The following is a 21,282-nucleotide window of genomic DNA, read 5'->3' as shown; positions in this document are numbered from 1 at the left end:
TGGCTAGATAAGTGTTTGGTTTTAGCCACAGCCTTGGAGTGAAGTCTGGGTTGTTTGCGCTTAGCAGACTTGTAATGCAAGGCCTTGCAGGGTTGCTTTGCCCCAGACGAATGTGCCTCTGGTTGTTGATCCGCCATTGTACATGCCCAGAGATGCGGTAAATATCACCAACACATGCACAGAGGTGGGGAGTGCGGTGTGGCAAGGGATTTCCGTACATGCCCACAGGTGGGGGAGAATGTACAGTCCCAAATGCACAGCTGTGTGGCCAAGTTGACTTCTGTACATGCCCGCAGGTGGGGGAGAATGTAGTTCCAAATGTGCAGCTGTTGTGCAGATAAGTCGTGTGGGGGGAGAGTTCAGTACACACCCACAGGTGGGGGAGAATGTACAGCCCCAAATGCACTGTATTATAGAACCGCTGTTGTGGAGGTGCCTTGTGAAAACTTTTTCTGCCCGTTACATTTAAAATAAAAAACGGTCTATTTTAACACTTTAGACTAAATAATTCTGAACTATGTCACACAGAAAGGAAGCAGAGAAAGGGAGCAGATTCTGAAGAGAAAGGGCGAGGGAAAAGGGGCAAAACAAAATGGTGCCCGCTAAAAATTTGAAAGCAAAATGGCGGCCGTGAAGGAGACGAAGCAATGGCGGTGGTCAGGGAGCACCTGCAGCCTTAACAAAGGGAATCTTGATGAAAACGCAGCCAAATAATGAAAAGCCTGCCTCCGCGTGCTCCAAATGGCCGCAGTAGTGAGCTGGAGGAAACGAGTCGCAGCCCCTTTCACAGGCACAGTAGTGAGCGGGAGGGGGAGTTCTAAGGCCATGGTTGGTGCCACGGGGCTGCCTACAAGTTGGTAGGGAAGCGCCGCAGGAGCGAGGCCCAAAGCACTGCGTGCTAAATGTAGCCACCGCAGCCTCCCGCAGCAAATTACAAGCCGCCACCGCCGCCTGGAATTACAAAGGCAACGAGGCAGCCAACAATAAAAACCACCACCACTGCCTGGGTGGAAAGGAAGGTGGTGGCGAGGAGACTAAAAGGCTGTAAAGGGGAGCCGCAGTTGCGGCTCCCAGCCAAGACTAGTCTCAGGAGAGACGTTGAGCCTAAGCGGGGGAATGGCAGCCGCCGGAGCCCCCAACAAAGGGACTGAGGAGGGGAATAAAAGGTAAGCAAAAAGTAAATAAAAAATCCCCCAACAAACGTCCCAGGTAGACAAAACAATGAAAGAGGGAAGGAAACGAAAGGAAAAGGAAAACCAATCAGTCCCACACACTCAATCACTGACTTAGCTAAATGAGCAAATCCAAACGCCTCGGACGAAGGCATGAATTAACTGGAGTGGGAGGGGCTTGATGCCCCAGGTCTTGACTTCAAGACATTCTTGCCTTCGGACGCTAGATGGCACTATATCCCACATGATGGAGGCTACCTGAGGAAAATGCATATGTCCTGGCTCAATACAAGGCAACTATTACAGTCCAGAAAGTTATTTTCTGGTTCAGATTAAAAGCCAAAGAGGAACCTAACCCTTCCCTGCATACCACCTTGCTGATTCCAAGTCCCCTCCCACACACCTCACTTATCTTTTGTGCTTCTCTGGTAACAGCAAAATGAGGTCAGAGCCAGAGGGGGGGCTCTTCTTTCTTCCCTATAACACCCAGCATATTGCCTTGGCTGTGTGGCAGGGGCAAAACACACTGGGAAATGTAGTTATTCCAGTTGTACTGACTTTTCTTGGAGCAACTCATAAATCAGCAGCACCACATGAAGAGAGGAAGGAGAGGACTGGACTCTGTCATGCAATGGGGTCAAAATTTGACTCTAAATTAAATCAACATATATATTTTTAGAAGTCCAAGTCTCATTGGGAAAGATTGCCACATTACTACTCACCATGGTTAACCTTCCACTTGGATTCAATCTTATACAACCTTCTAGCCATAAAATGTTGCTGATACACACAATAATGCACCCATTTATCCCTCTTACACTCCATCCCACCTATAAAAAGCCTTACTTCCTTCTATGTGAGCCTGTGGGTTTTTGTAAAGATGTTCAATCCGTCCTGTGTTAAAAGAGCTCGATCTACGAACAATTCCATGCACCTGTAATTACAAAGCATCAGCACAGGACATTCAGTTCTTCTATAGTTTTATTCCACAGTTTAACCTTGTTAAAAATTGTGCTAGTCCTTTGAAAAACTATACAGGCCCCAGATAGGGAACTAAAATGTTTTCTGGTGTCAGAATCAAACTAGACATAACAGTGTTCTTTAAGGTCAAACACAGAATAGTCTCAATTACATAGAGGGGTGGAAGCAAAGGGGTTCATGAGTGGCAAGTGCAGAATGCTTATTCCACCACCTGCAGCTTCCCCATCGTAGCCACACTCTACCCCAGCTTTTCTCCTTAGCTGATCTCACATACCAGGAGTGATATTGGCTGGGAGAAAAGTACTTAGGTAAAAGGGCTGTAGAGAGACAACTGTAGGAGGTTTCTGTACACCTCATCCACACAGGAATCACTCTTGCAGAATATGCAGTATATGGAAACTGTTCATATTGGTCATAACAACTGCAATGTCCTAAAAACAAAACACACAAGCACTGTTATACTAACACTAGAAGGATTAGGACAAGGGACAATGAAGGAACATAAGTTTTCAGTTATTTTGTTAAATCAAACTATTGTTGTAAACCAGTACCACAGCATCAAGCTAAGATTAAATTTGTGTAGTGATTTGTAGTATTTCTTGTTAACAGTGTTATGATCAAAATCATAAGTGGCAAGTTGTAGTAACAAATATCAAATGTAATACGTTTAAGCTTCATGTTTTGAAACCAGCCTTTGACAAATAACTCAGTGTGAACTGGGATACTTTGGTCTAGTTCGAACATAGCATTCCTTACAAACCATGGCACAGGAATGACCAATGAGCTCAAGCACACCTTTCCCCCCTTTTCCTCTTTCCGCATGCTCAGCTTCAGAGGAGGCTTCCTGGTTTGTTATCCTGTGGCATTCAAACCAGAGTGCGAACGCCAAAACATAATTGCAAACCAGAATCTTTAAGGCGGCATTCTGCATTAAAATGTAACTTAGCCTAAATTGGATAGAATATTAAGACTCTTAAAGAAAAAATTGTAAGATTTGAGAATCAGGATTTTAAAGAGAATCTAATGAGTGAATAGATAGACAAATAAATATTTTTTAAAAAACTGCAGCTGCCTATACTACTAAGCTATTTTTATTTTTTGTGCTAATATGCAAGGTGCTGCACAAAGAAGTTACAGTAAAGCAGTAGGGAAAACACAGGACTGAAAATGGAGTAAGGGAAAGTCAAGGCAGTAGAGAGAAACCAGTGGCACTTCAAGAAAGGCTATGCTAAAGAAGATATGAAGGAGGAGAGGGACACTACCTGTCAAAAGAATGGGTACACCTTCCAGGAACAGAACAGAACATTGTTATGGTTGCATTAGCCATATGTGCTTTTTGAAAATAATATAGCCAGTAAAGCAAACTACATGTTTCCCATGGAAGAACTTACATAACCACCACAGATGTGCATTGTGCATCACAACACAGCATTGCAAAAGTTCTAACGTTACAGGACTGCTTAAATGCAGTACTAGTGTCCAACTCCAAAGAACAAATATGTAACCAAGAGTCTGAGTAATTTCTGTCATAGCTTAGCAGATTGTTTATACAGCTGAGAAACTGAAAGATTTTAGCATAAAATCCTTTTCCCACAAAAAAAACTCTTAAGCAGCTATTTCAATTTTTCCTCCCTTTTTAATGCAATACATTGCATCATAATATACTAATTTTTAGCAGTTCTGCCTTGCACAGGCTGCTGTTTATCTGAACAAGCAGGAACTGCTCAAAAACAGTTATACCCTGAGGACTAAAGGGATTCCCACCATTGGACACTCTATGATAAATAGTACAATAAGCTGGCATGATTACAGGCCATGTTGCACATTCTTTTCTAAACTTTTGATTTGTTATCTAAAGCTGAGTGGAAAACATATGCAGAGAGGGACAGCAGCAAGGAAGCGCTTTCCAAATTATTCCATGAGTCTGCTGTCAGTCACTAAGACTAGTCACTCACCTCATAGCCCTTTTCCAGCAGGAACTCTGCCAAGTATGAGCCATCCTGGGAAGAATAAAGATAGGAAAATGTCATGAAAAGGTTAGAACCGTAGCATCTGTATATGGAGGGTTTAAGCTCCCCAAGGCCTTAAAAATATTGTAAATCAATATTGAACTAACAGCATGTATTTGATATCCAGTTAATACAAGTATTTGCATATAAATCCTTGGCACAGCATCCACAGAGAAAAGCAAATTAACATGTCAACTCAAAAATCATTATTTTCTGTTTTATATTTTAAATTCTCTCTTTTTCTCCCTCTGCTTTTTTAAAAAACGTAACACAAGAACAGGTTTGTTCTCTTGGGCTGTTTACTACTGCATTGCTTTTAATTGTCTATTTTCTCAAGGCCATTAGACAGAATCGGTGTACATCAAATTTCATATGACTACATATATTCTACAAACTAATACTGAAGATATAGAGCTAACTCACATAATCACTTTGAATGACTCCATTTATTCATGCAGACTGGGATTTTCCCTCCAACACTGATACAAAAAGATGTAGGAGTTGAAGCAGGGGAGGGACAACAACTAGTCTTGGGAAAGAGACTCTACCAGCACAAACTGCCAGTCTGTGTACTAAGGGCTGCACAAATGTACTCACAGCTTGCAGTATACAAGCCAGCAAGCTGTGATTATGGTGACCAACTAACAGTTTGCGAAGCCCATCTATCTATTTATGTAGGAATGGAAAAGTACATAAAACCCAAACACATATTGTAGAAAAGACTAAAACACAAACTGTGAATTAGTCCCTACCTAGAAAAAAAGTTACCAAAGGGTATAATCTATTTTCACTAAACATTCCTTCCTTCCAACTGTTCATTTTTCATCAGTAGCAACCAAAACTATACACACAATGAAACAGCATTATCAGTAAATTATCAAATGTCAACCTGGTTTATAAAATTGAATGTGACAAAGTATCATATGCATTGTGCAGGATATATCCACCTATTTTTTAAAACACTCAAAAAACTATCATCAAACAAAAAAAACCAAAAACTAAAATTCACAGAAGAGAAGGATGCAGACAAAACGGTTCAGTAAGTCACACTATTCAGTTAGAACTTGAAATGCATTATGAGGCTCTAAAGTGGTGATGAAGAAACTGTAGCCCTCCAGTTTCTTCAGCCCAAGCCAGCATGCTTATGGCCAGAGATGATGGGAGCTGTAGTCCAGAAATGTCTGGAGAGCCTCTGATTCCCCATCCCTGGTATAAAATAGGGTTGCCCATGGAATGTTCCCTGTAACACTGATGAGGCAATGCATAAATCCATGCTGTGTGATAGGGAATGGGACACATATGCAATTTAGAATCTTCTCAAGAGTCTGACACAAATACCGTTTTTGTGGACTAGTGTGGATAAAAAATAAAAAGAGTTTTGTTATATAAATATTTATTCTACTACTTGTGAGAATGTCTAGAGTCAAACAAAATCCTATTGTACACCTGTTTTTCCCACTACATCTGTCAATTTGGTAGAAGTATTTTTCAAACAGGTCTGGCTGTACATATTAGGACCCCATGCAAATTATATGTGCTATCTTGATTTCTATTATATATTACATGTGTGCTCGCTTTACACATTGTTCCTTCATTTCAGTCATCTCTCCAGAAGAAGTTAGTCAGACAAAATCCTTTATATAACATTAAATGCCTGGTTTCGTGTCACAACAACAAATCAGGACTACCATGAAGTCAGCAAAAATGCTGTTTACAATTTTTAGTTTCATTAGTATAAATAATACCATTTATTCAAGACAAAAAAGAAAATGGTATTTTTACTGCTCTGCCTTTGTTACACAACCTGTTAAAATCATAGTTGAAAGTAGTGCAAACACAGAAAGAGGTAAAGAATGGAGGATTCAGATTATTCATAACGGTGATGATAAACAGACCTGAGTACAACTGAACCCTGTCAATAAGGTCTTATTCTTCTCACCAGGGCTGTTTCTCAAACTTTCCAACCACACTGGAACATTTCGAACTAGCAGTGGCATTCACTTCCTTTGTATTTCCTTTCCAGGTCTATCAAGTGATAGAACATGACATGACAATGAGTGGGAAACAGGCAGCAATCAGAAGCTACTGGCTTCTGATTCCAGCACAGTACTGCTAATTTTGCTGTCTAGTAATCTCACACAGTGCATGCCAACAAAGGCTTATTTCAAGATACATTATCACAATCCATTTGTACGGTTTACCTTCTTCCTTGCAGTGAGGTAGTGGTCAACAAACATCACACTCAGAAAATTGATTAAACCGTCAGCCGGCATTTACAATTTACCTCATTTCTAGATTTTGAGACCTTTCAAGTTAAGAGTGCTACTAAAGTAACATCTCCTCATTCACAGTATTAAAAGTACACATTTACAATGCAATCTCATGTATGTCTACTCAGAATTAAGTTTAAATGAGTTCAGTAGGATTTAGCCTCAGGTAACTGGAAAAATGTACCCTTGAGAGACAATTCACACTGGCTGAATCTTATACCTACCTTCTTGGAAGTAAGCCCCATTGAACTCAATGGGACTTAATTTTGAGTAGACATGTATAGGATTGTGCTGTAAAATGGGGTTTGTACATAAACTCAACACTTTACACCCATCAATTTTCAGTTGATTTTGATGTCCCTTCATTCATCTTCGTTGAGGGCGATGGGGGAGGACAGCGGACAGATAGGTGGGGGGCATGGGGGGGCTGTGTGCATGCATGCGCACACCGGGTCCCAGGACAAGCTGACGCCCAAGGGCTCCGGCATTCCTGGAGCCGGCCCTGCTCAGAGGCCTTCCTTACGACCCACAGAGTCTCCCCTCCCCCCAAAATTAGGTTTGAAAGAAGGATTCTGTTGTAACCAATATACTGTATATAGTAGGTGTTTAGTTGTGGTGTGTGCATGGTGCCCACAATAGTCTCTCCAGTTGCCAATTACTGCTGCAATGTATATGAAGTGCTTGGAACGCTGATGTGTTATATTAATCCTTTTGTTGTTGTGGAAAAGCTTCACCTCCAATTGAGATTTCTTAGAAACAAGTTCTTTCTAGGGTTCTGAAATTGGCTCAGGACAGTTCATGTTTAACATTAGAGAGAGGGAGGCAGTTTTTATGCCCTCTTCATATACCTCTCAAATGGCATGTTTGCACAAGAAAAGTCAAAATGCATAATAGAAATGCTAAGTGATGTTATTCCCAGTATGCTGCATTTTGTAAATTAAACTTTGTTATGGTTAATATCATGATAGAGCTTTTTCCCCTTCTCTCCTCTCTGCTTTACAATGTAACTGGAGATGGAAAAATCCAATTTGAACCAATGTTTTTTATTTGTGCTATTTTGGTATTGAAGGTCATATAGCATGCACTTGACTCTGTGTAATTGAACAATAACTAATAACGCAGTTGCCCAATGACTAAATTCATTTGATATTGAATCAACCAAGAGGCAAGACAGCAAACCTGAATGTATAATCTTGCATGATTTGTTTTGCTGTCATATTGATGTATACACCTGCTAGCCTGGACCAAAGACTTTCGCTAGAATTTCAACATGAGTTTGCCCAGTTAGAGACATCATATTTTCCTGTTCTTTGTCTCAAATTAATTCCTGTGCACTTCCTTTGCACTCAGTGGTTGTTCTTATTTAATGTGTGTTCTTTAACTCTACAAAGAGTTGATCATAGATTAAAACAGAATAGTAGAGTTGGAAGGGGCCTGTTAGGTCATGAAGCCCAACTCTGCTCAGTGCAGGAATCCAAATATAAAATCATAGAATAGTAGAATAACTGTTAACATAGAACTGGTACATATTACATAGTACTAGAATAGTACTGGTAACTGGTAACATCAGCATAGCAATGAACATATGAGATTTATTATTAATAATAATAATAAAGTGTTTTTAAATTTGTATAATTGTGTATTTGTTTTTAATTTTTTTAATTGTTGTAAACTGCCCAGAGAGCTTTGGCTATGGGGCGGTATACAAATGTAATAAATAATAATAATAATAATAATAAATAATAAATAATAATTTCAGTTATCTCTCTTTCCAGAACAAGTTATTCCACGCAATACTGATATTTTTCTGGGGATTTCATCATTTTCTTCAGTTTTTCTGATTCAAAGCATGCAATGAAAACCAGCATGCCTTGGAGTTATATAAATCTTTCTTATCAGATTAATAATGTCAGACTAGCAGGATATTACACTGCTAAAGATAATTTATCATACCATTTTAGTTAACCAATCTTCTCAAACTGTGTTATGTTGTAGTATATGACAGTTGACCTGGCATAATATAAGAGAATTGTAATATCAGGTCAGCCATGAACTCACACTGGTATAAAGCAAGCCACCATCGCTCAGCTTCCAAACCATCTGTAATACGGAAATCATGAGAGTGACTTACCCGCAGATTTGTAATTATTATCAAGATAAAAATTGTGAAATGTTTTGAATAATTAAGAATTGTATCAATACAACATATAATTTCCAATTAAAGCATTTTATTTAAATTATATTATATTATATTATATTATATTTCACATCCTGCCATTCCTTCCAGGAGTCCAGGACAGCAAGCAAAAACACGAAAATCACTCTAAAACATCTTTAAAAACGTATGAAAACAAAACACCTTTTTAAAAAAGCTTCAAAAACAATGTAAAAAACAATGCCAACACAGATGCAGACTAAGATAAGGTCTCTACTTAAAAGGCTTGTTGTAAGAGGAAGGTCTTCAGTAGGTGCCAAAAAGATAACACAGATGATGCCTGTCTAATATTTAAGGGGAATTCCAAAGTGTCAGTGCTACAAGTTGTGTGGAATGGACCTCTTGAATAAGTATTTCAGATAGAAATAAATAGGAAAGCAGGACAATGAAAAACAAAGAATCTAAAGACTCAGTAAGTATAACTTGCCTGAAATCAACCAGCAACTAATACTCTTAAGTAAAACTACCTTACTGGTGGTCAGGTTTTAAGACTGCATATGGACTTTGACTGCTGGTAGTTAAAGAGCTAAGCTAGATGAGATTCTTTTAATGGACATAGTAAATCAAAGAACTTTTTTTTCACAGAAGCCTGAAGATAACTCTTGCAACATGTTCAAAGTTTTGACATGTGGCAACACTCATTTTAACAAAGTTATTCACTGTTGATGCTCTTTTCTGAACAAGAAAGCAAAGACAATTACATTCAGGCATCATATGTCAGAAAGACAAGGAACACGCAAGTTTACTACAAGTTACTTTTAAACAAATACAGTTATGAAATATAAATGTCACCATGTCTTTTGGTTTTGTCCATAAGGTAACCTCAATGAATACATACAATTTAAATTTTTATACATAGGAGTATAGTTTAAAACATTCCCATACTGATTCTTTGCAACCCCTTAATTCATTACCCTGCATTGAACTATGAACTAATACTACTTCTCATTTATTTAAGTCAATAGTGTTCTAGGTGCTGGAAAACAATTTAAATGCTTTTTCACAATGGAACCATTAAGAATAGCAGAGGAAGTTGCTTCAAACTTTTCTTTAAAATAGACTGCATGCTATAATACTTGCTATGTTCTGTTCACAGTCCTGATTGTGACTACATTTGACTAGTCTGTGGGTCCAATATGCATACAGGGCTGGTTTTTAGCTTCTTCAGATAACTATTTTGGAGGGGTTTCATTCTTTATATTTGGGTGAATTTTTTAAATTGTCTTGTAGTCCAACTATTTAGAAACACTAAGGGTATTTTTCAATGCTAGTCCTATTCAGAGTATATCATAAGAACATAAGACGAGCCTGCTGGATCAGGCCAGTGGCCCATCTAGTCCAGCATCCTGTTCTCACAGTGGCCAACCAGGTGCCTGGGGGAAGCCCGCAAACAGGACCTGAGTGCAAGAACACTCTCCCCTCCTGAGGCTTCCGGCAACTGGTTTTCAGAAACATACTGCCTCTGACTAGGGTGGCAGAGCACAGCCATCATGGCTAGTAGCCATTGATAGCCCTGTCCTCCATGAATTTGTCTAATCTTCTTTTAAAGCCATCCAAGCCATTCCGAGCAAAATTCCATAGTTTACCTATGCGCTGAGTAAAGAAGTACTTCCTTTTGTCTGTCCTGAATCTTCCAACATTCAGCTTCTTTGAATGTCCACGAGTTCTAGTATTATGAGAGAGGGAGAAAAACTTTTCTCTATCCACTTTCTCAATGCCATGCATAATTTTATACACTTCTATCATGTCTCCTCTGACCCACCTTTTCTCTAAACTAAAAAGCCCCAAATACTGCAATCTTTCCTCGTAAGGGAGTCGCTCCATCCCCATGATCATTCTGGTTGCCCTCTTCTGAACCTTTTCCAACTCTAGAATATCCTTTTTGAGATGAGGCGACCAGAACTGTACACAGTATTCCAAATGCGGCCACACCATAGATTTATACAATGGCATGATGATATTGGCTGTTTTATTTTCAATACCTTTCCTAATTATCCCTAGCATGGAATTTGCCTTTTTCACAGCTGCCGCACACTGGGTCGACATTTTCATCGTGCTGTCCACTACAACCCCGAGGTCTCTCTCCTGGTCGGTCACCGCCAGTTCAGACCCCATGTGCGTATATGTGAAATTAAGATTTTTTGCTCCAATATGAATAATTTTACACTTGTTTACATTGAATTGCATTCGCCATTTTTCCGCCCATTCACTCAGTTTGGAGAGAACTTTTTGGAGCTCTTCGCAATCCCTTTTTGTTTTAACAACCCTGAACAATTTAGTGTTGTCAGCAAACTTGGCCACTTCACTGCTCACTCCTAATTCTAGGTCATTAATGAACAAGTTGAAAAGTACAGGTCCCAATACCGATCCTTGAGGGACTCCACTTTCTACAGCTCTCCATTGGGAGAACTGTCCATTTATTCCTACTCTCTGCTTTCTGCTTCTTAACAAATTCCTTATCCACAAGAGGACCTCTCCTCATATTCCATGACTGCTAAGCTTCGTCAGAAGTCTTTGGCGAGGTACCTTGTCAAAAGCTTTTTGAAAGTCTAAGTACACTATGTCCACTGGATCACCTCTATCTATATGCTTGTTGACACTCTCAAAGAATTCTAATAGGTTACTGAGACAGGGATTTCCCTTGCAGAAGCCATGCTGACTCTGCTTCAGCAAGGCTTGTTCTTCTATGTGCTTAGTTAATCTAGCTTTAATAATACTTTCTACCAGTTTTCCAGGGACAGAAGTTAAGCTAACTGGCCTGTAATTTCCGGAATCCCCCCGGATCTCTTTTTGAAGATTGGTGTTACATCTTTCCAGTCCTCAGGCACGGAGGAGGACCTGAGGGACAAGTTACATATTTTAGTTAGCAGATCAGCAATTTCACATTTGAGTTCTTTGAGAACTCTCGGGTGGATGCCATCTGGGCCCGGTGATTGGTCAGTTTTTATATTGTCCATTTAGCCTAGAACTTCCTCTCTCGTTACCACTATTTGTCTCAGTTCCTCAGAATCCCTTCCTGCAAATGTTAGTTCAGGTTCAGGGATCTGCCCTATATCTTCCACTGTGAAGACAGATGCAAAGAATTCATTTAGCTTCTCTGCAATCTCCTTATCGTTCTTTAGTACACCTTTGACTCCCTTATCATCCAAGGGTCCAATCGCCTCCCTAGATGGTCTCCTGCTTTGAATGTATTTATAGAACTTTTTGTTGTTGGTTTTTATGTTCTTAGCAATGTGCTCCTCAAATTCTTTTTTTAGCATCCCTTATTGTCTTCTTGCATTTCTTTTGCCAGAGTTTGTGTTCTTTTTTATTTTCTTCATTCGGACAAGACTTCCATTTTCTGAAGGAAGACTTTTTGCCTCTAAGAGCTTCCTTGACTTTGCTCGTTAACCATGCTGGCATCTTCTTGGCCCTGGCGGTACCTTTTCTGATCTGCGGTATGCACTCCAGTTGAGCTTCTAATAGAGTGCTTTTAAACAACCTCCAAGCATTTTTGAGTGATATGACCCCCTGGACTTTGTTTTTCAGCTTTCTTTTTATCAATCCCCTCATTTTTGTGAAGTTTTCTCTTTTGAAGTCGAATGTGACCATGTTGGATTTCCTTGGCAATTGGCCATTTACATGTATGTTTAATTTAACAGCACTATGGTCACTGCTCCCAATCGGTTCGACAACACTTACATCTCACACCAGGTCCCGGTCCCCACTGAGGATTAAGTCCAGGGTTGCCATCCCTTTGGTCAGTTCCACGACCAACTGGTATAGGGCATAGCTATTTAGAGTATCTTCTAGAAACTTTGCTTCTTTGTCGTGACTGGAACACATATGCGGCCAGTCTATGTCCGGGTAGTTGAAGTCACCCATTACTACCACATTTCCTAGTTTGGATGCTTCCTCAATTTCATATCTCATCTCAAGGTCTCCCTGAGCATTTTGATCAGGGGGACGATAGATCATTCCCAGTATTAAATCCCTCCTGGGGCATGGTATCACCACCACAACAATTCTGTGGAGGAGTCCGCCTCTTTGAGGGTTTCGAGCTTGCTGGATTCAATGCCTTCTTTCACATATAGAGCGACTCCGCCACCAATACATCCTTCCCTGTCCTTCCGATATAGTCCAGCCTGTTTCATTGCCTTTAGTTCACTGGTATACCAAGGTTCAAACTGGGCTCCACAATGTCAGAGAGGCCACTAAGGAGCATGCGTATCAAGAGCCCAATGTGTCTCGTTGTTCCACAGCGTGACAAAAGCTTCAACAGGGTCACCTGCTTTATTTACTGGAAACTCCCCCAGGGCATTCAGCAATCCAGTTGACTCCATTAGTCTCCGGGGGTGAACCATCTTAATCTCTCCACCACTCCTACAGGGGAGGATTAGAGCCTTATGTCTAAACTCATCCACTGTCTCTCTGTATGTACATGCACATTCAAACATGTTAGAGGGAAGATGTGGTACAGCTTTTAATTTCCTTTCCATTCCCCTTTACCAAACACATTCCAAATACATATGGATGCATACACACTCTTGCATACTTTCAAATAGCACCTATATCCAGTTCAATCTACTTCCCTCTACAAATCAACATCCCCAAATTAGTGTTGAAGAAAAATGTCTAACTTCCCTTGCTCATAGCCAGATTTTTGTTGAAAAAGAAAAACAGAATTGAGTGTCACAATCATACAGGTAACACTGCATTCCAGGTGCACTCAGCACTTTCATACAGCTATTAAACAGCATGTAGGAGAAGAATCCTGTAGCACAACTCATAAGCAGCAAAGCAGTAGCCCACTACTGCTTTTCTTTGGAATCTGGTAGAACCAGAACTGAATCACAGATTCCTCCAATCCACACTTTGGACAGTGATTCCAGAAGGATGCCATGGCTGACAGTCCAAGAATATTAGAGATTTAGTGCTGGGGAGTAGGCATCACGGTGCACTATGGTATCAGTTATGTGAGAAATATAATTACACGGTCCTGTAAGCAAATTTAAGTTGCCAGATAGGAGGTTGAAATCCAGGACTTCCAAGGTAGATTTCTCAGAATAGCTCCGTGGTCCACATGTGGGACCAGCTAGAAAAGAAAAGCGGAGAGCTCTCAATTAATGGATGAGATGGTGGTGTTAGGAGGACGGGTTTGGATTTGTTAGTTACTAGGGGCTAGAGGTACTAAGGAAAATTTAGAGACAAGCTGGACCTTACAAAAGGTATGAGTTCCACCTGAGCTAGACTTATCTTACTTATTATCAATATATCAAAAAGGTTGCAGAACAGCTTTCAAACTGAAACCTGAGGGGAAGCCAACAGAAGCTTGGACATGTCCAGTTATTATTATTATTATTAAATTTTATTTCTACCCCGCCTTTCAGCCAAAGGCCCTCAAGGTGGCTTTACAACAAAAATGGACACAAGTATAAAATACAATAAAAGCAATATAATTTACAAAAGTTAAATTAAATAACAAATAACATTATCGGCACCGCCAAGAAAGAGGAGGTGGTGTTAGCGGGGGCAGCAGCTCCCGAGAGGCAGAAGGACAGGCATTTGTTACAGCGAAGCTGTTTGATGTTTCAATGTTGTTTCCTCTCCATGTCCTCGGGCTCGCTCAGCTCCCCAGGTTTCTGCTGCTGGTGGTGGTGGTTTATGTTGGGGGGTGGCTGAGGGAGCTCAGGCTCGGGGGCCTGGGCCTCACCTGGAGCAGGAGAAGGAGAAGGATGCAGCAGTAGCACCTGTTGTTGAGCAGGAGACCCCGCACCTGGGAAGCGGCAGCGAGGAGCACTCTTTCTCTCCCCCACACGCCCTGCTCAGATTTCCACACGATGTAGGCAGAGGCAAGACTGCTGGGCAGATGTTGGCCTGGATGTGCGTTCAAGCTCTAGAAGAGGGCTGGGTTGGCAGATGGACAAAAACCTCAAGTGGGAATGTGGGCCTCGTAGTCCCAGTACTCGCAGCTCCTCAAGCTGCTATTGATCATTGTTAAGCGGATCCTTCACGATGCGCTCCCTCATGGACTGCTTGCTGCTCTGGGTGAGCCCAGACATGGTCCCACCTGTCCCGTCGGCTCCCGGGACCGCCTCCCCAAGTGAGGGGCCGGGACTCTGACGGCAGCAACAGCGGTGGCTGAGCAGGCCCAAGCAGCGGTGATGGAGATGCAAGAACTAGGGAATCCTATCAGCCCCCGGGCGGTGGCAGCAGTGGCTTTCTCTTGTTGGAGGACTCAGTCCGTCAGTCACCCCGGACAACATGAGAGGAGCTTCTCCTGTACAGAGTCGTGTCCCACTGTTGAGCCACCCCCGGGACCTAAAGTGGAGACTGCAGAATGTGGAAAGCTTTGAGGCACTTTGTCCATCCAGCCAAGTCTTGTTTACTCAGACTGGAGGCAGCTCTCCAGGATCTTAGGCAAGGGGAGAGTTCTTTCCACCTTTGGAAAGGTGTGGATTTGATCCGTGCATGGCCTCCCACTCAGTTCAGGATGAATAATCACTATCAGACAAGGGGTGAACATGTTTCTATTGATATAAGTGTAAAATAGGGCATAACAAACAACTAAAAGGGTTGGGGCAAATGCACATGCCAGATATTTGGAGAAAGCTATCATATCTTTTTTATGCTAATACTAGAAGCCTCCAAGCCAGGATGGGGGAGCTGGAGTAATTGGCTCTGAAGAACAACAGATATAGTGGGCATAACAAAATTCTGGTGGAATGAAGAAAACCAGTGGGACAGTTTTCTGTAGAGTACCTAAAGTCTAAATATAAACCCTACAGGAAGGACAGGTGAGTGTGTAATGCAGGTAGTGTCACTCTGTATGTCAAAAGAGAGTATGGTGTCAAACAAAAGGGCCACACTCCTCCACAGAACTGCTGTAAGTAGCAATACTGGACCTCCAAAATAATTTAGTAATACAGACATAGTATTCCCCAGCCTCAGAACAAAATGATCAGGGTAAGAATATAAGAAGAGCCTGCTGAATTAGGCCAATAGCCCATCTAGTCCAGCATTGTATTCTCACAGTGGCCAGTCAGATGCCTATGGGAAGTCCACAAGAGCACTCTCCCATCCTGTGGTTTCCAGCAGCTAGTATTCAAAAATATACAGGGGGTGTTCACATGTTACTCTGTACCCAGGTAGAAGCCCCCTGTACCTGGGTTCAGCTGCTCTTCAGAAAGAGTCTACAGTGATTTGAAAAATCACCCAGTGTACCAGAACCCTAAAGAAATAGGTATTTTGTTCACATGTTGACTCTCCCTGCATACTGTCCACGTGGAGCTGAGGGACAGCCTGAGGCTTTGTTCTAGCAGCTGCTGCTGCTGCCAATCAGAAATAAGCTCAAAGAAACATCAATTGCTGGAGCCAAGAAAGCAGAGCTTCTGTGTGCTGGCAATGAATGAGCTTGAGGGAAGTAAAGAGGCAAAAAAGGGGGGGACGGCAATATTTTAAAAGTCTACTCAGAAGTAAGTCCCACTGAGTTCAGTGTTTCTGTGTGCTGGCAATGACTGAGTTTGAGAGAAGGAAGAAGAGAAAAATGGAGGAGAGGAGAAAGCTTTGGAGAATTCACATTTGAATTTTAAAAATGTCTACTCAGAAGTAAATCCCACTGAGTTCAGTGGGGCTTACTCCCACATAAATGAAGCACAGCTTCTGTGTGTGAGCAATGAGCTTGAAGGGAAGAAAGGTGGAAAACTGTCTACTCAGAAGTATTTATTTTTATTTATTTAAAATATTTCTATCCCGCCCTTCTACCCTATAATAGGGCACTCAGGGCGGCTTACAAAACTAAAATCAAACACGTACATAATAAAATTGTAAACAGTAAAATCACAAAAACATTAAAATAAATTAAAATACAATTAAAAAACATAAAATACAATATATATATATACACACACACATACATATATACATATATATGGGAGTGGTACTAAAGAGATTACAAAGGTAAAATTTAACATAGAAGCATAACGTAGAAGGCACACTGAGTTCAGTGGGGCTTATTTCCAGGTAAATGGAGTGCCGAAAAATGTGAGAGACTTGTCAGCAAACTAGAGCTAGGATTGAACTGTTTAAATTGTTGATTTAAAAAAAAATGAGTTTGTTTTACAAACTTAAGAGTTAAAGTCTCTTGTGGGCTCAGGCAAGTGAAAGCTGCTATTTTGAGAGAAGGGCATAAGGAAGCAGTAATCAAAAAGCTAGTGAAGAGAGAGATTCTGAGGGCTCGCACCATAATTCTAAAAATGTCTACTCAGAAGCAAGTCTCACTTAATTCAATGGGGCTTACTCACAGGTAACTGGAGTTGAAATGGACTGCCTTCAAGTAGATCCCGACTTATGGCGACCCTATGAATAGGAATTTCATGGTAAGCAGCCTCCCTCTGAGGCTAGTCCTCCCCAGCTGGCTAGGGCCTACTCAGCATGCCACAGCTGCACAAGCCAGCCCTTTCCTTGTCTGCAACTGCCAGCTGGGGGGCAGCTGGGCTCCCTGGGACTATGCAGCTTGCCAATGGCTGCACAGATGGCAGGACACGTAACCCCTGAGCCACTCACTGTGGGGGTGATCTTTAGCTGGCCTTTGACAACCAGGAGACATATTTGAACTCACAGACTGGACTCCCAGCCAGGCTCTCCTCCTCACTGTGCTATACCAGCTGTTTAAGTGGAGTTAGGATTGCCTAAAAAAAGCACGAGTTCTGTCAGAGAAGCTAGAGCTAGGCAAGGACTGTTTACATTGTTAATTTTTACAGTAATAAGTTTGATTACATTCATAGTACATTTCTCACCCCAAGCCTACTCTAAAGTAAATCCCATTCAGTTCAGTGGGACTTACTCCCAGGTATGAAGGAGTAGGATTCCAGCCCCTTAGAAGAAACAGTGGGGGGGGGAGAGAAAAGGAGGGGAGTTTGCCTGTGTACCTGCTCACAGTACAGTCCTAGCCATGTTTACTCAGAAGTGAGTCCCACTGAGCTCAGTGGAACTTACTCCCAGGTAAGTGGGGTTCAGATAGGATTGCAGCATCACTTTGAGGGAACACAGGAAGAGGTGAAAGAACAGAGAGGTAATACAGAGAGAAAATGCTGGGGGGGGACCCTAAGACTCTGAAGCAGAACTTGTGTGGCCCCTGTGGGCTCAGACAAGTGAAAATTACTATCTTGAGAGAAGGTGGGAGGATGTACCAGTAATCTAGTAAAGGGGATGGGGAGAAAGACTTAGGAATTTGAAGTTACAGTGCAGTCCTAATCATGTTTATTCAGAAGTTCCACTGAGTTTGTTGCGGCTTACTCCTGAAGTGAAAGTGAACATAGAATTACAACCTTTAACTTCTACATTCAATCCTTTCCTTTAAATACTAGGTGATTTATCAATAAATATTATAAAATTTATAATGTCTGTTAAATGTTCAATGTGTCGCCATGTGACTCTTATTGTTGCTTGTTACGAGTAGTACACCTACTCTTCAGGATTGTACCACAAATAGTTTCCAAAAAGTCTGCTAGAAACCTGCTCCAACCCCCCTTGGCATGCAATGAATAATAGCTGCAGTCACAACTGCAATAATAAAATGACGTAGTATCTTAACAACATAATCCCAAGCAGGTTTATCAAAAGTAACGTTCATAGTTCAATGGAGCTTACTCTCAAGTAATTGTGCATAGGATTGTAGCCTTAATCTTATTTAATGCTTTATTTCCTTCGACTTTCCTGCAAAGAGCTCAGTATGGCATACGTAGTCCTGCCACCTCCCCAATATATCCTCAGAATAGCCCTATGAGGTAGTTTAGGTTGAGAAGGTGACCAGCCCAAAAGTCACCCAGTGAGTTTCATGGCTGAATGACGATTTGAACCCTGGTCTCCCAGACCCTAGCCCAGTACTCTTATCACTACACCACACTGGCTTTTGCAGAACCTGTACACTACAGTACCGCTATAAATCCAATATAAATTACCCACTATACTTTTCTTCCTTGGTCTTTTAAAACCTGTTGAAATCAATTGTAATGTAAATTCTGTTGTGTGCTTTATATTTCCTCCTAAAGGTCAAGAGAGAGAAGTATAGCCAGGACTCTTCCAATAATTTGATGGCATAGGTCAGCAGTGATACATTGGGGGGGGGGTAGAATGGCAGTAGCACAGAAATGGCAAGGTTGGGGTACTTTGGTGGAATGCAGCACAAGCCTGCAGGTTTGTGCCCACCTGCTGCAGAATGGTGGTGCCACCAGCCCTGAACTTGCAAGCACCTTGCCCCATCCCCATTCAGTGAGTGGCAATGCTGCCATTACTGAGAGAGCACTGCTGTTGCAGAGTCTGGGATCTACCCTGTGTTTTACTAGAACCCTAAGTGTCACCAACTACAGCCAGCTGCAAAAGACACATGCCTAGTATGAAAGAACACTGTGTCTCTGAGAAGTTGCTGAGCACAGGGTTATCAGAACTGAGATGAGCTCACTGTCTTTCCACACATAGATCTATTCCTACTTTCCACAAGTATTCTTAATGTCAGTTGTCAAATTTCCAAACGGGTGTGTGTCCTTTTGTTGCTATTGTTAAACAACTGGAAGCCAGAAGTGCTTGCCAATTGACTACAAATCTCCCAATAGATTACAGTCTGTCTTCCGGCCATCCCTGCACTAAATTATTTGTACGGGCATGAGCCTACATTGCAGAGTTGTTGTAGCACAGTTGAAAGGAGTGCTTGCAAGAATGAAACTACAATAGCAGAGGTAAGACTCTTCAAAACATTGCCAAAGGCGGCATTCTCAAAAAAGCAATGTCACCTTTCTATTGTGTACCCAGAAAAATTGTGGATTTGCTCATCTCTGTTCAGCTCTTACCTTCTGTGTCAAGTGTCATTCATCAAAATTAGACACACCTGATGGTCAATCTCATGACAATGGCTGCCTCCACTAGAAACTGTTGTCAGAAGTAGCTGCATCACATGGTCTATGGCAGCAATTTTAACTGCTGTACTGCGGCACATTGGTGTGCCGTGAATGGTCCACAGGTATGCCGCAGGAGTTTGCTCATGCGAGAATGTGGAGGGCAGTCAGAGCGCAGGCAAGAGCTCCATCCTCAAGAACTTCCTTGGCCGGTCAGTCGGTCAGTTGTTCGTGGGGATGGGGGAAGAGACTCTTCGGGTGCGTGCCTGGAGTGGCTTCCTTGTGCTGCCGTCCACCCATCAGCTGTGCGCTATCTAATTTTAGGCGGGAGGTTTGAGTACCCGAAGAGCAGGGGATTCAAACCTCCTACCTAAAATTAGATTGCACACTGCTGATGATTGGGCGGCAGCACAAGTAAGCCACTCAGGCACACAGCCGAAAAGCGGGAGATTCCTGAAAAGCGGAAAAAACCCCTGCTGCAGCCCAGCTTCTCTATATCGCCAAGTGCGGGTCCCCCACAGCGCAGGGCCCAGGGCAACTGCCCCGCTTCCTGGTGCCTAGGGGTGGCTCTGGTTGCGGGTGATTTTCATAGGTAGCCTTATGAATGGTGGAATGCGACATTCTCTTCCCACCTCCCGTAATTGATATGGATGACTACGTCGATGTGCGTTCTCATTGTCCAGTCCAGTAGATGCACTGGGGGGAGTTGTCATGAAGAGTTCATGCGGTTTCCCCACCCTTCCTCCTTCCATACACACAGCTCAGACTCTGTGCTGTTAGCTACTCTGCCAATGTCTATTACAGGGCTGTACTAGAAGTAACCTCTATGCATCTACTCTTGTTGCCATTATTATTATTATTGTTGTTGTTGTTGTTGCGATTAGGATTTCATATCCAGGGTTACAATATATTGTTACAACAGTATTTCAAGATAAATAGTTTGTTATTTCTATTTTGTTTTAGTTATTTTGTTATTTCTGAATTTAGTTCTTAATTTTTTTTTCAGGACTTATTAGACATGGATAGATTTTTAATTAAAAAACGTAAGTTGGATGATGACAATGAATCAGGTGTGGCTGGCACTAGTTCAGGTAGTAACGCACATAGTACCGTCAGTGTTAGTTCTAAAACCGTCGTGCACCAGTATAATGAAGACTATTTGTCCTTCGGATTCATTTCATCGGGAGAAAAAGTGCCACGTCCTAAGTGTGTTGTTTGCGGTGAGAAACTGGCAAACCAAGCTATGGTTCCAAGTAAGCTGAAAAGACACCTTCACACAAAGCACTCACATTTATGTGAGAAACCAATTGATTATTTTAAAAGGGTTATAGCTGATCAAACATGTCAGGCTAAACAATTTACCAAAATCACAACTATTTCTGACAAAGCTCAAGAAGAAAGCTATCTCATTGCCAAAATCGTGGCAAAAAAGATGAAATCTCAAACAACTGCTGAGTCAGTAATTTTACCAGCATGCTGTAAAATTGTAAATATTATGTTTGGCGAAACATATGAAAAAGAGATCTTGAAAATCCCTGTGTCAGATAACACTGTTAGTCGGCATATACAGGACATGTCTCAAGACACTGAGTCACAAGTGATAGCTAACATTAAAGAAGCCGATTTCTTTGCTATCCAGTTGGACGAGTCAACTGACATCACTGGAAAAGCTTAGCTCCTAGCATTCGGCAGGTTTGTAAACCAAGAAAAGGGGTGGCGGAAGGCAACATGTATTTTGTTTTCTTCCGCCACACCCTGCTGGTA

The 21,282-nt window shown here is 41.7% G+C and overlaps 1 protein-coding gene across 2 annotated transcripts in view; it reads right to left on the bottom strand.

Moving 5' to 3' along the window:
* The window catches only part of GMDS (GDP-mannose 4,6-dehydratase), a 539,446-nt gene that overhangs the window by 493,937 nt on the left and 24,227 nt on the right, over window positions 1–21,282 (bottom strand). For both annotated transcript variants that reach the window (XM_061590704.1, XM_061590696.1), the window contains exons 2-3: window positions 4,109–4,153; window positions 2,019–2,106 (exon numbers count right to left, since the gene is read on the bottom strand). In XM_061590704.1, the coding sequence (XP_061446688.1) occupies window positions 2,019–2,106; window positions 4,109–4,153 (133 nt within the window). The remainder of the gene's footprint in view (window positions 1–2,018; window positions 2,107–4,108; window positions 4,154–21,282) is intronic.

Source organism: Rhineura floridana, chromosome 1, assembly GCF_030035675.1.
Source record: "Rhineura floridana isolate rRhiFlo1 chromosome 1, rRhiFlo1.hap2, whole genome shotgun sequence".
In the NCBI taxonomy this organism is placed as follows: domain Eukaryota; kingdom Metazoa; phylum Chordata; class Lepidosauria; order Squamata; family Rhineuridae; genus Rhineura; species Rhineura floridana.
The sequence above is the reverse complement of the archived record's forward strand: the minus strand, read 5'-3'. Positions and strand labels throughout refer to the sequence as shown.